General features: G+C 36.4%; 1 protein-coding gene across 5 annotated transcripts in view; it reads right to left on the reverse strand.

Annotated features, from left to right (window-relative positions):
• The window catches only part of LOC127440218 (calcium-binding mitochondrial carrier protein SCaMC-2-B), a 33883-nt gene that overhangs the window by 3930 nt on the left and 15220 nt on the right, over positions 1-14733 (reverse strand). For 2 of the 5 annotated variants that reach the window (XM_051696692.1, XM_051696687.1), the window contains exons 2-9: positions 9131-9257; positions 5529-5616; positions 5182-5217; positions 4515-4626; positions 3562-3720; positions 1914-2066; positions 1079-1186; positions 51-218 (exon numbers count right to left, since the gene is read on the reverse strand). In XM_051696692.1, coding sequence (XP_051552652.1) covers positions 51-218; positions 1079-1186; positions 1914-2066; positions 3562-3720; positions 4515-4626; positions 5182-5217; positions 5529-5616; positions 9131-9257 — 951 coding nt within the window. Of the gene's footprint in view, positions 1-50; positions 219-1078; positions 1187-1913; positions 2067-3561; positions 3721-4514; positions 4627-5181; positions 5218-5528; positions 5617-9130; positions 9258-10695; positions 11022-14733 lie in introns of those variants that run through there. The other 3 variants (XM_051696689.1, XM_051696691.1, XM_051696688.1) reach the window with 3 other exon arrangements.

Below are 14733 nucleotides of genomic sequence, written 5' to 3' on the forward strand. Positions count from 1 at the left end.
CATGAAGCATATGTAACCTATTAATCTTATTGTGTAGACCAGAAGCTTACCTCATAGACCGCCAGGTCTATTCCAGCATAAGGGATGATTCCCAGCATATTGGGAATATAACCCTTGTAGAAAGCTACCAGACCCTCCTTTTTAAATATGTTTTTAGCACAGTCCACAATGCCAGAGTACTGTCCCGTCCTTCCCAGAGCAAGTCGAGTTTTTAAAACCTTAAAAAACACACAAACAAGAGCTTTGTTTAAGCTCCAAGAAAGCAATGCTTTGTTTGGTGTCATCAAAACCTGATTAAAATCCTTTCATTTCAGACATGACAGTTAGTTAAAAAAACTACTGAAAACTACAATATATATATATATATATATATACACACACACTACCGTTCAAAAGTTTGGGGTCACTTGCCTGAAATGTTTCTCATGATCTAAAAAATCTTTTGATCTGAAGACGTATGCTTAAATGTTTCAAATTAGTTTTGTAGACAAAAATATAACTGTGCCACCATATTAATTTATTTCATTATAAAACTAAAATGTAATAAAAAAAAAATTGATGAGTTTGGACCAAATAATAAAGAAAAGCAGCCAATAAGTGCCCAACACAGATGGGAACTCCTTCAATACTGTTTAAAAATCATCCCAGGGTGATACCTCAAGAAGTTGGTTGAGAAAATGTCAAGAGTGCAAATTCTAGGCAAAGGGTGACTACTTTGAAGATGCTAAAATATAGCATATTTTTTTTAGTCACAACATAATTCCCATAATTCCTTTTCTGTTATTCCATAGTTGTGTTGACTTTACTATTATTCTAAAAAGTGAAGAAAAAATAATAATAAAGAATGACTAAGTGACCTCAAACTTTTGAACGGCAGTGATATATATATATATATGTATATATATATAAAAAGCAACTTTATTACATTAAAAAGTACAGAATCACAATTTTTTTTTAAATGGTACATAACATGTAAGGATAGTCTGGTAAATGAATAATAATTGTGTAAACCTCAAAGCAGTGCTCAAACTGTATCTGTCAATCAACCAGTTGAGGGCAGCAGTGTTTTTTTTCTTACCTCCATGGGGTAGATGCTGCTTTGAGCAATAGCTCCAGCTAGAGACCCAGCAACAAATCTCTCCAGGATCCCTAACGTCTCCTGATTACTGCCAATCAGCCGCTTAATCTGAAAAACAGAAGGCAAATGAGCTTTAGAGGTCACAGATAAAGTTTTTCCCCCAATTAAATGTTGAAAGAATATTACAGTGTATCTTAAGAACAACATTCATTGCATCTGATTCATTTGAGGTCATTTGATAACATAAAGATGTCAACAAAGTAACTTAGCCAAACATTGTGGTTTACATAAAATGTTGTGTTATTTTAAAGGTGCACTCAGTAACTTTCCGTTCGTGTCATCTTGGACTTACAGTGACACCTAGTGGTGTGGATGCAGCATCATTCAAAATCAGTAGTTTTCAGTTACAGATGCCATTGTAGAAATTCACTATTCACAATCAGCCATTGTTAATTTAATCCAAGAGTGAAAGTGTCCAATAACAAGACAGTTACTGAGATTAAGTGAGTAGTATTCAGCTGGTCATGTGATTCTAAAATGGCAGCCCCTATGAGGGTGCCCCTGCTCCATGTAGAATAAAACAGCTTTTATAAGGTTACTAATATGACTAGAGTCCTCATCTCATGTGAGTGCTCATGATTTTATACATATGTTTCAAAATTACAATTCATTTCTTTAATAGTTAAACTTTTTTAATGGGGAAACTGGGGAAAATGTGCACCTTTAAATGTTTTGTATGTATAAATTTAATATTGTGTTCGCAAATATCCAGGATGCTACATTGCAAACTTCTATCCTACATTTACCAAAAGCTTATCCTTAAACAACAAGCTACCTGCTCATACGCCATGAACTTGATAGCAGTCTCAGGTGCAATCTTCACAACGTTTATACCATTCCCTCGCCATAGTGATCGAATTCCACCCTCACGGATCATTTGGGTAAATCCTCGAGCGATGCCCATGGAGTTGCTGCGTGATGCATGAACCTGGCAACACAATTCATATGGTGACACATCCTAATTTGCTTGTAAATTGTTACTCTCTTAAAAAAAAAAAAAAAACAGTACTAAACTTTACCTTTTAAGGTACAAAGGCCATCACTGGGGTGGTACCCTCAAGGGGACCTTTTTTTGTACCTCTAGTTAGAATATAACTCGTTTATAAAGACCACTTGTTTACACGTTTTTGGTACATAATTGTAACCTAAAGACCTATTGTAGTACATTTATATTTTTTGTTTCTCTAGCAACAAAACTGTACCTCCACAGCACCTTTTTTTCTGACAGTATACATTTGAACATTTTAAAATACTGTATGTTTGATTCAATGTCCTTTTTAGCATTATAAACTCAAGAGAATGGGCAATGGAGTATTTCAAAATATGAACAAACTAAAACTTGTAGCAAATGAGCCTCACTAAGTCTATTTCTATCTTGCAATGTCAGCTACTGAGGCATTCATTCAAAGAACAAACCATCCCTAGCCTAGTGACAGTACACACACTACAGAGGCGGTCTCCTTGCTTAGAGCAATCAGAGGTAAAGGACCTTCGCAGAAAGCACACCGACTGCGCGGACTGTCCCAGATTTTCTCGACACGAGGACAGTCCTCGTCTTTGCGCATCGTCGCCGCATGTGCCTGTCCTTGACTGTACTGAAAGAGTATCACAAAGCAGTCGTAGTGCATATGTGTCGAATGTGTTCAAATTCACGTACGGTCAAAAGAGTATACTTTGAAAGTCAATGCAGTCAACGGGTCGGATCCGTAAAACTCATAAAAACAAAGTATACCCAGGCCTTAACACTTCAGTTCATGTGCCACCCCTATTAGAGTTTGAACCAAGCTCTTCATGTCACCAGCCTAGATTACTACGCTATGTTCATGCATCTCAATGAACAAATGCTGTGATGTGAAACTGGTGTTGAAAAACTCTATTTATTTCCAAATTATCTGACACTAACTGTATTTTTGAAGCAACTATGCAACAAAACAACCCCATATAAATACATTTATCCAATTTATTTGACAATTATCTCATTAAATATTATCTTAAAGGAATAGTTCACCCAAAAATGAAAATTCTGTTATCATTCCTCACCCACATGTTGTTCCTAATCCTTTAGGACTTTATTTCTTCAGTGAACATAAAAAAAAGAGATGTTAGGCAGAATGTTCAGTATCATTCATGATTTACTTTATCTTTATCTTTTTTCCCATACAATGAAAGTGAAGGGTGACTGAGACTATCATTCTGTCCAACATCTTTTATAGTGTTTGACGGTATAAAAAAAGTCAAACGGGTTAGGAAAAACAAGATGGTGTGTACTGTAAATCCTGACAGAATTTTCATTTTTCAGTCAATTATTCCTTTAATCCAAACATCACTAAAAGATATTGTTTTCAGAATTTCCTGCACTACATACATATCTTTCAATCATTTCACCTTCTCCAAAATACAGGTAGCTTTACTGGGTCCCATACCTGCATGAGAACTTTCAGACGGTCCAGAGGTGCGGTACAGGTCCGGGACACAGCACCTGCTCCTCCTCCTGCTACCAAATGTCTCCACCACATGCCTGTCTTCTTCTCCTCCACTGTAAACTCATCAGGGACCATCATACTTTCCCCAATATCAAATATCTGTACAGAGGAAATTACATAAAGTGGAGTGATTTTACATGTAAAATTTTGTCTCATTTCATATATTGAAACTACCGTAATTTGAACCTCAGAGCATAATGATTGGGCAATCAGTCAGCTAGTTTACATATCTATCATCTGTACTATGCTATTGAAAACAAAATTCCTGTCTTTAAGAGTTCTGTGTTGCTGTAAGCAGGCAGAATCGCTCACTGAACCCTGAAATTACATTCACCTTTACCAGAAGAAATACAGTAATAAACAGTATAGCTTTCAAATTATACACTGAATTTATCCTCCTGCAATGCAAGTGTTTGTAATACCAGACTTATCTGCTGACCTGGGAACAGGTGCTAGCTTAATCCATGACATTTAAGTGTGTAGAATACATCTACCTCTCAAGGTGCTGTGGGACCATGTCAAAAGGCCAAGTCATTGACGTCAAAACCCGTTGATCTGTTTAACAGGATCACACTGGATCACAGTGACCCCCACAGTGTCCCATTCAGGAGTATTTCAAGTGCAAGGAGGAAAATTTAACTTGGGCTTAGTGGGACTGCATGACAAATGCGTGTGACCATTTAGGAGGAAGTACATCTCCAATGATATACCAGTAAAGGCAGTTTACACCAAATGAAGAGACGGTTACTTATTACAAGACTATAAGAAAGTGCCATAACCTGCTACAAGGAGCAATAAAGAGTCAAATGGCCCCAAAAAACAAAGCTGGAGTTTTGACACATTGAACTTTAATGTTGGAAACCATATGGCAATACACTGCGGTTTTGTTTTACCGTGGAGTGCTTCCAGTAGAGGATGATTTCGGGAATGTTTTCAGCAGGATGAAGCAGGTGATAGTCTCTCCATTCATTCCAGTCAATCGTCATTGTACCGTTTTTATCCATACTGTTCAGAGAAACGAACAAACAGAGACCAACATTAAACCAAATTTCAATTTGTTTTGCAGGCAAATTTTGGCTCTGGATAGAGACTGCCTATTTTGACATTTTATGAGACCTGCATACCATTTCTGAAACACATTTCTGAAGCAATAGAATTTCAGATCATTTGAATTTTCAGAGTTTTAGAACAATAATTATGTATACTCAAGCAGCTACAAAAATGCAATTATTCACATGCAAATATATCCCAGTTCTAAGCTTTACAAAAGTACCAGAATTTTCCTATTTCAGAATAAGAATTCTCATATTTCTAATTCCTTCTTTTAGAAAAGGCCTTTTCTGGTGTGCAATTGACCATCACTGATCCAAATAAATAAATAAAATGATCTATCAATCATTAACTTATATTTTAAAAGCATCAACAAATGGGACAATTAGATTAAATACAAATTACCTCAATAATTCAAGGTTGAACGGTAAAATTTCACAGACAAATGAACGGCAGATGAAATGCAAAGGCAAAACAAGTCAAACATGCACGGAGAAGACCACTACTTACTACATTATAGGGGCCCCAAAATGGCCCCTCCTTATTCTGATAAGATGAGCAGACAGAGTGGGTGGGATCACAAGAAGGAGAGAGTGATAAAGAAAGACCAGAGAGTGAAATAGTACAACCAAAGAAGACATTTACACACACAGTTACAAGCATGCACAGACAGAGAAAAATGTACTTTTTAAACAGATCACTGTTTGTACACATGTTGCTTGACATTTCTTTTAGAGAGGGCTTTTAACTCTTTTGACTTAAAGCACGTTAAGAAAATAAGGACCAAAAAACACATTGTACTGTATAATACGTATGAGATGTATTGAGAGAAGGAGAGATGTCATAAAACAAGTCACCTCTTGAGGATCTTTTCAGCCTGTTCTTCAGATATATGAACCCCAAGGTCTCTTAGTGACTGCATGATCTCCTGTGAATCTATGCGACCTTAAGATATAGAACAAAATGCAGTGATAAATAAGTGTAAAACTACTAATATCAGCAATTTCACTTTCTTACCATGAAATCTAAACACATTCCAGATCAGCATCTCAGAACACAGGATGTGCCATCATGACTTATGTGACAATTCAGTAACAATCATAAAACTGCAAAAGGGTCACTGACTCACTGCATTACAATCTAAAGCAAGTACTGATGGTGCACTCTACATGCCTGTTTCAGGTGATTCTCACGAAACCTTTCAGGAAAATGTCCTGTTCCTATTTTACCCCAACAATCAAAAGAACGAAGTAAGGGTCATTATAATTTTTACATTGTGACATAATATTAATGAAGGTTACACACATTTACACTACAAATAATCATTTTCTTGATTAGTATTTTTGTCTTGTTTTCCAGTAAAAATATATCTAAATATTCTTAAAAAATAAAAATAAAAATAAAAATAAAACATAATTACTTGATAAGCAAAATGGCATGAGATAATAAAGCTGCACTAAGGAAGATTTTTTGGTATTAAATGAACAAAATGCAATTATTGATTGAGTACATAACAAAAAAGAGTGTTCAAACCAATGTCCTTCACTACGGTAACCCTACAAAAATGATCTGTATTTTGAGCAGTCGGGTCGGATTTGGCGCACAATCAGACGTTAATGTCCGTAAGTAAACGCAGAAAAGAGGTGCCGCCTGTCACATGCTCCGGCTGGGGAAACTACGCTGTTCAGTTCAGTCAGTCACTGTCACACAGTTCAGGATTGATCTTTTTTGTTCTTTACTTGTCATAATGCTTGGATATGTTGTCTGGTAGGGTTGTTGAAGCTTATATTGCTTGTCATGCTCATATGATTCGAACAATACTCGTGTGTTAACGGATCGCAATGTATTTACATTGCCTGTTGAAGTCACTGTAACATGTTTACTAGTATTTTATAACATTGCTGTAGTTTCCAAGTTCCCTAAGAGTGTGTGCTGCTGTTTTTTCATTTCTTTTGTTTGCCCGTCACTGAAATGCACAAGCTATCGCTTATTCTCATTTTAGCAGATTGTCTGTTTACAAGTCTGTTTAAAATCTACTATTGGTTCAAGTTACTACAAGGTTTTTCTATTTCACTGCTTGATATTTCTTTTAGAGAGGGCTTTTAACTCTTTTGACTTTAAATAAGCATGTTAAGAAATTGAATAAACTGTATAATCATCAAGTTGTTTAAAATGTACCTATTTCATAGCACAGTAATGTGCATATTAATTTGTTTAGTGTGTAACCATATATTTATTATAACTGCTAAAGACATTTTTAATTAAATGTATTATTGTAATTTTTATATTGCATATTATTTTCATGTTTAATAAAGTATATTTCATCCCCATCAATGTTAAATCCTTGTTTTATGTTTTTAGTGTTATTGTGTGCAATGCTCAGACGTACTACTGTAGTATTACGGTTTTACTTGCATTATCAACTGAGGTTGTACTATATAATGTAAAATAATAAAGTCTTCCATTGAACTCATATCAGCCATATCAAGAGTTTCACCACTAAAACTGATAAGTGTAGTAAAATACAAATATTAATAGTAGATAAAACACTTGAATAATCATATTAAATATACTGGTAACTGGTGGTGGTTGAGGAGAGTCCCATGTTACACAAAGTGTTAAGTGTTCTTCTGCAAATTGCTTGCGATTTTAAGTTTCAACCACAGATGTCGCTAGAGAGCAAGTTCCATAGTGCAGCTTTCAGAAAAAATCTGACAAAATTCTGTCAACTTTATGCTTAAAAAATTCCTAATGGGGTAAGAAAAATAAACTTTTTTTTACTTTGAATTAGGTTTATTTTTCTTACCCCACTGACAAATAGTTTTTTTCTTATTTTAAGCATAAACCTCACTAAATGTAGTAAATTGTTCTGAAAACTGTCACGGTCCTGTCTCTCTGTCAGTCTGGGTTTTGGTTTGACAGGACCGTGGCATTATCTGCCCATGTCTGTCTTTGTGTGCAACAGACAGAAGAGCGCGCGGCAGGAAATAAAACAGAGACTGCGCGCTCTTCTGTCTGTTGTGTTTCATATCTGGAGTATGGTGTCTGGGTCCTGACTTCCTGTCTAGTTCGGTTCTGGTCTGTGTCCGGACCCGGACATTCATACTCCTTGTCTGTCTGTTACTGACGTGGGTGCATCGCGCTTGTATCATCCTGACTGCATGCACTCGCGTCAATAATCAATGTCGGTCTTTGCGTCTGTCTCTCGCATCCGCGCGTTGCGCTCGCTTTGCGCCGCGCGCCCAGGTCGCAAGCTGTCTTCATGTTTGTGTTGAGGTTCGGTCACTTTGGTGAGGTGTCGGGTGTGTGTGTCTTCTCTCGACTTGTTTGTCGATTGGCATGAGTGTATATCGCCTCATTGTCTTGGCGATGTGTGCTCATGCCAATCGGATGTTTTGCCTTCTTGTGAGAACATGTGATTTTGTTATTGTTTCTGTATCGCCGCATGCTTCTCTGTCTTACGTCACACCCCGCCTCCTTGTTTGCTCATTATTGTTTCATTAGTAACACCTGCCCTTTAATAACCCACTTGATTTCTCTCCCTATTTTAGTCTCCTTGTGTGCTGTCCAGTGCCAGTTCGTCTTGTTCTCTAGTCTGTCCTGTTTGTCTTTTATAGTGTTCCTATTGATCCTGATCCCCAACCTGGTTCCTGGTCCTGTCTGTCCTGTTTTCCTCTGCCCCAGTCTGGATTCCCCTGTTTCCCCTACGGGGTAGTTTTTGTTGGTTTCCCCCTCGTGGGAGTTTTATGTTTGGTTTATTGTAAATAAAGTATTTTGGTTTTTCATCTCTGCATTTGGGTCCTCATCTCTGCTAACAAACATGACATGATGAAATATCTTATGCAATATCTTGTTTTAAGAATGTTTTGATATTTTTACTGGAAAACAAGACAAAAATACAAATTGAGAAATTTTTTTTTTGCAGTGTACCCCCCAATTCTCATTATCACAATGCAAAAATGATTGTCATTTTGATATTCTCATTCCCACTAAGTGTAAATTGTGAAGTATTTATACATCATTGTAGTCCCTTCTTTGTACTGCTTTAATTTCATTTTCATGGATTTTAACAAAAAAATTAAATAAAAAATTATAATAATTGTACAACAGCATCTTTAATACTGTACAAAAATGTGTGCGTTACCGTAACGAGAATCATTAGTGAAAACAATATGAATGGTAAACATACAACGTTCGGAAGAGTTATGGTAATTGGGGGTTAAAATGTGTTCCAATATCCTGAAAATAATGTCACAATTCAAAAAAATCTAAATAGTCCTAAATGGATGCTTCATTTTCTGTATGCAAAATATAATTCCATGTAGTAATTATGACCAGGTCATTTTCTTGACAGGGTTTGTGAGAATCGCCCGTTTGTACATTGGCTTAATTTGTGTCAAAAATATCAGAAAAACATGCGAAAGTCCTTAATAGTTTACCAAGCCTCTAACGTTCTTACCATCATTCTTCTTGTCCAGACTCTTGAACACCAGCCTCAGTTTCTTCTCATGGTCCCTCAGGTAGTGCACAAACTCCTCAAAGTCCAACTGGCCATCCAAATCCTTGTCTCCAGCCTTGACAATTTTCTAAATCCCAAAAAGACAGCACATTAGAGGAAGCAACATCAATATTTCAAGACATAATTTTTTGAGGTCAGTGAGCCTGTGCTGTTCAGGTTGTTGAGCTAATGGAGCACTACACACAGACATATGGTCTTTGTTTGCTGAAGAGAGTATTGAAAGGACCATGGTGAACATTCTCATCATCAGCATCAGCTTTATGAGGCCCATCCTGAACACGTTAGACATTTAGGACACAGGCTGTCTGAACCATTGAGCAGCATATAATCGGAGTTAATGGACGGGGACAGAGAAAAACAATTAATCATTAACCTGAAATGTTCTGGTAGAAGAGAAAAAAAGGAAATTTGTATCTAGCTTTAACAGTAAATAAGGCACATAAAATGAATCCTGGCTGACTTTTCTCTGACAGTGTGCATACCTCACTGGGATGACTTAAAAGTATCGGTTTGTCTACTATTGAATTTTTTCAACCACATAATGAATACCCCACCCAGTGAGATCAGCATTTGATAATGAGTCACTGAAACTAGACAACAGTGATAAAGGCCGCAGTTAGCCTAGGTCAAATGCAATTTTCTAAAACTGAAACAGATAATTAGGGATTATGGACTTTTGTATAACAATATTTTATGACAGTTAAATGTAATTTGAACCCATCTGTGTCTGACAGTCCTATGAGCATCATGTATTATTGTCAAGATCACAGTCCTCCAGCCAAGTCTCAAATAGCATTGTCAGTATAAAGCAGGTTATTCTCACATTTAATCCGGACACTGAAAATGACTCAACAGCAGACAAGTGGGTCATGAGAACAGAAACGGGATTTTGGGGTTGAGGTCAATAGCCTCCTGAAGTTCAAATGTCTGTGACAACATTGGAGTCTTTCTCTGTTACAATGAGTCTGTCAGAGAACAACATTTAGCCAACGAAATACATTCGAGCAGAGCACAGCTACATTTTAACATTTGAAATTTAATTCAGAAATTTCTATGACTTAAAATCTGGAAATCAAAGTTCTAAAAATCCCTTATACTTCAAGGTTTTCAAAGACTGTGGGAATTCTGTAATTGCACATTGTGCAAAAATGTCTTTTGATGTCCAAGTTAGTTTTGTACATACATCAAACTATGTTCAAACTGTGTAAGGAAGACAGGAAGGGATTTCAAACACTCCACCGGAAGTCATATAATCTGGATTAAAACCATTCATCCCATTACAATTCAAGATGTGACTGGAGAAAACACACAACCCTTCCCATAGGCTCCCAAGAGAGCTTTGGATTTTTGGCAATCATTTATTTATTTATTTTTTGAAAATTAGGAATGACATTTTTGTAAATGACACCAAACCCACAAATCACGTTTGAGTGAAGTAAAAAACAACAGCAAAATCTAAAAGAACATTATGCAATTTTTTTCATAAAATCATAACTATTACATACCTTTCGCCATTTTCGGTATGAAGTGAACTCGTGCGATGGAAGAAATAAACTCAACTTGAAAAGAGACTTCAAATGTACCGGTAAACTATCTGACTCAAAATATTCAAATTCTGTCTGTTCTGAGGTATAGACAGGCACATAAAAACACAAAGACAACATGTTCTGATAAAAATAAAATAAAACTTAATGAAAGTAAAATAAGACATATGTACACAGTTCTGGACTCTTCCTGAGGTGCTCAGAACTATAATGCCGGTATTTCTGACACATGGGATTAAGGGAAGCATAAGTCCCTCCCACTTCAAAGCATGTACTGCACACTGCATTGTCATCACCTTGGAGTTATTGGTGTCTCGGTCTTCAAAACTGCTCAATTCTAGAATTTCCCACAAGACTTTCACCTCCATAAATAAGGACAGGCTTAATTAGCAGCATTTATTACTGTATTGATTTCATTGTATTGATTATTTTTTATTACAAACCAAAAAGCCAATAGAAACAGAGGCTGTATATTGGTAGGTAATAATTATATATTGAACTAAAGATGTCTGCAAATAAAGAAACAACTACTTTAACTTGGTGCTCAATGATAACGCATACAAAACAACAGTTATAGTTGACTGAGCAGTGTATGCATAATCTTGTTGGCCCCTCTGATAAATTCGATTCTTTTAAAATGTGGACCATGTTGTACGGTGGCTGGATGCTCACATTGATGCCTGGAACTAATGGAAATTAAAGTGTTTAGATCTCCGAAAAAGCAACCACAAATGGATGCATGAACCGCTGCAATGAAGCAAAATGGCTGGATACATGCAGTACTAACATCTGTAGCACACATCTTATTTCTAGTAGGTGAACAAAATTTCTGCCAACTGATTGTAAGTTTGAGAGGTAGACTATGCTCCCATTATGATGAATAAATGAAGCTGCGCAAGTCATTTACTATAAAATGTAGTCATTTAGCAGAGTCGGACGCTTGATGAAGAACATAACAAGCAATTTGTCACGAAAATGTCAACAATATCTGCAGTATCGTACTGCTAAGTTCTTAAGAGTAGCTAGCAGAAAGAGATAAGAAAAGCATTTTTATAATGCAAAAAATCCTTACCTTGTCTGCATGCCACACGATTACAGCATTAACAGCTTCATTGGTTATAATAAGAGCGATCCAATATACCTTTCCGCTGAGGAAATAATTGTGAGCATCTAAACTACGAAACAATTTCATCGCCTCTCTCTCGTAGACGTGCTCAGTATGAGCAACACGTCTGGATAAGTCACTTCAAGTAAATGTTTGATGTTCTTTGGGAAAATATGTTAACTCAGAGCCTTATTTAAAGGATCCGATAATGATACCAGAACTGCTTCAGGATCAGTAGTGTTCGAATTCCTTGAAATGGTCTATATGATCAATTATACAAAACATTTTTATAAAGTGCAAATGTGTACATGTATCAGTAAACTTTAAAGACTTTTTCAGAAAGTTCATTTGATTTTTGTCCAGCCTGATAATTCTCTCTGCAGTACCTGCTGGATATCCTTAGGGGGTGCCACCATGACCAGCACTGTTGTTTTCTTTGGAGCTACTGTGCCTTTGCTCTCTTCTTGACTGACTGAATCAGCCTGTAAGCCTTGTTCTTGCTTCATTGCAGAGTCTTCTACACTTTGCTCCTTCACTCCATCTGATGGCACTGTGGTACCATGCTCACACGTCGTTACTCCCAGAAACCACTGGGACAAGGATGACCACATTTTCTTTAGCATCTTCATCAAGATGCTCCAAATCTTTTCGCTCTCGTAAATTTAGGAGTTTGGTTGTGAGTTTGTGTCTTTGATCGTTACAAAATCCAGCTATGTTGTTATAGATTGATCTCCCAGAGAAATATAAACTATAAAAATGCTACAGTGTTTTTAGTGCATTTGTGTATAAAGAAGAACTTCTTAGGCAGCTGTATGCAAAGCCAAGAAGATGAGGGTAGGTGAGGACACTGGCGTACAATTTCCTCAGTTCTCTGGCATGTCCAAGACTGTTTCCCCAGTAACCCGATGACAATGTCAAAACTTCGAAACGCTGTCAATAACTAGTTCCACTGAATCTTTTGAATCCATTTCAAACTCAAGAGTGTCTTTCTGAAGCAAACTGTTCCAAAAACTTCCCCAATTCTTTGCTGAGAGCAAAAATAAAATCAGAGGTTGCAAAAAAAATGCAGGAGAAATGTCATTCACTTTTGTTCATGACATGTGCACACTGCCAGTATCCAGAAAGAGCTTAAGTAAATGAGGATGAAATCTCCACAATGAATCAGAAATAGAAACAGATTCCATGTTTAAACTGCTAGTATTTCTTGGTGCCATTAAGCTTCTGCTACAGGAAACTTGCAGGTTGGCTGCATCTATAGCTGGCAAAAAGTGATGCAGTGAAAAAAGCTGCAACCTCACTGCAGCTGTCTCTCAGCCAATCAGAGCACTCCACACTGGCTGTCCCTGCCCTGAGAACAGACAGACAGCCAATCAGAGGATGAAATACAGCCAGCTAATAGATCTCTAAGCAACCCAGAAATGAGGAAGTTCTGCCAACAGCCTTTTCTGTCCTCTGCTTTAAGATATTCTGTCATCATCAGGATCTCCCTGGCAATGTCTCGAGGGTGATTCAATGCATTAAGTCCCATTTCAAACACTGCAATTCACAATATCCTTTATTTATTAGTTTATTCATTAATCTTTTCAATCAATTTGCTGGAATCAAAATAAGTCCACAAACTTGTTAAAAAAATCAGGATAACCCTAGAGCAGATCTACTTTACTGAAGGTTTCTATAAAATGGTGTACTCTTTGCAAATGCTGTACTCTTTGCAAATGCATGCAAATGTAAATTTTGTCTCTCCTCCCTCATTTTGGCAGAATTTCAACATGGCTCATTTGAGCTCAGTCCCTTTCTATTGATCAGACTGAAACTGCAAGCTGTCCCACTGCAATTTATTTCAATGTGAGGCCAATGAATCTGCAGTCTGCAAAATGCAAGATCATTATGCAGATCTCAGGAACCTAGGCTTTTTACTAGGATCTATTAATGCTATGAGAGGTTTCACAAATTACACATTGGTATGACATTTTATATCTTTATATATTTTTCTTACTTTTTGATTAAAGTGTGTTTGAAGCTTAACATACTTCTACAATGACCAGGACCATAACATAGGTCTTGATTGCTTTTGTGTCTAGCTTCAACTCAGTGAAAAATATTGCATATACATTGCAAAGCATTAAAATTATTGTGTGTGTAGTAACAGGAATATATTTGTCTTTATGGACTTCAATGACATTAGTGAGCAAGTGAGGCAACTAGTGCCCTCTAGAGGTCCACCGAAAGTGGATTTTTGCTGATACTGATAACTAAGGTGGTGGAAAAGGCCAAATAACAGAAAAATCGGCAGATAGTTTTTAAAACAGATTTTTAATATTTTAAAAATATATATTTTTCCCTTATGACAGGCACAGACATAGATGCTACAAGAGTCCAAAATGAATAATATCCTAGATGCAGTTTATTGTGCAACCAAAATCCCAATAATAACCAGAAAATAATTACGATTTGGTGCATAACACGGGACTTTTAACCCTTGTGTTTTATTCGTTTTGTGCTAACACATTTTGTGTTCCCGGTTTTTTCTTCTGCTTTTTCAAACGTTTTTAATATATATATATTTTTATTGATTAGATTGATTAACTAAAATGAGTGTATACCAGGCTAATGGGGGCACTCCGTGCAGAAAAAACAAAATACCTTACAAAATAGGTGTCATTTTAAAGCTTAGAATCTGGACTTTACGATGCATTTAGCTGATTCTATCGATTCTTAAATTATGCTTTTTAATTTGCTGATAAATATGAACTGTTTCGTTCTCATCATTTGCAAATTTGTTATCACAACAATTATAATCAGTAATTATAATCAGAGTTGGTAAAACCATAAAAAAGATGAGATAGCCATGTATTATATAACGTAGTAAAGGCCTCAATTAGTAGAATGCAATG

Source organism: Myxocyprinus asiaticus, chromosome 4 (assembly GCF_019703515.2).
Source record: "Myxocyprinus asiaticus isolate MX2 ecotype Aquarium Trade chromosome 4, UBuf_Myxa_2, whole genome shotgun sequence".
Taxonomy (NCBI): Eukaryota; Metazoa; Chordata; class Actinopteri; order Cypriniformes; family Catostomidae; genus Myxocyprinus; species Myxocyprinus asiaticus.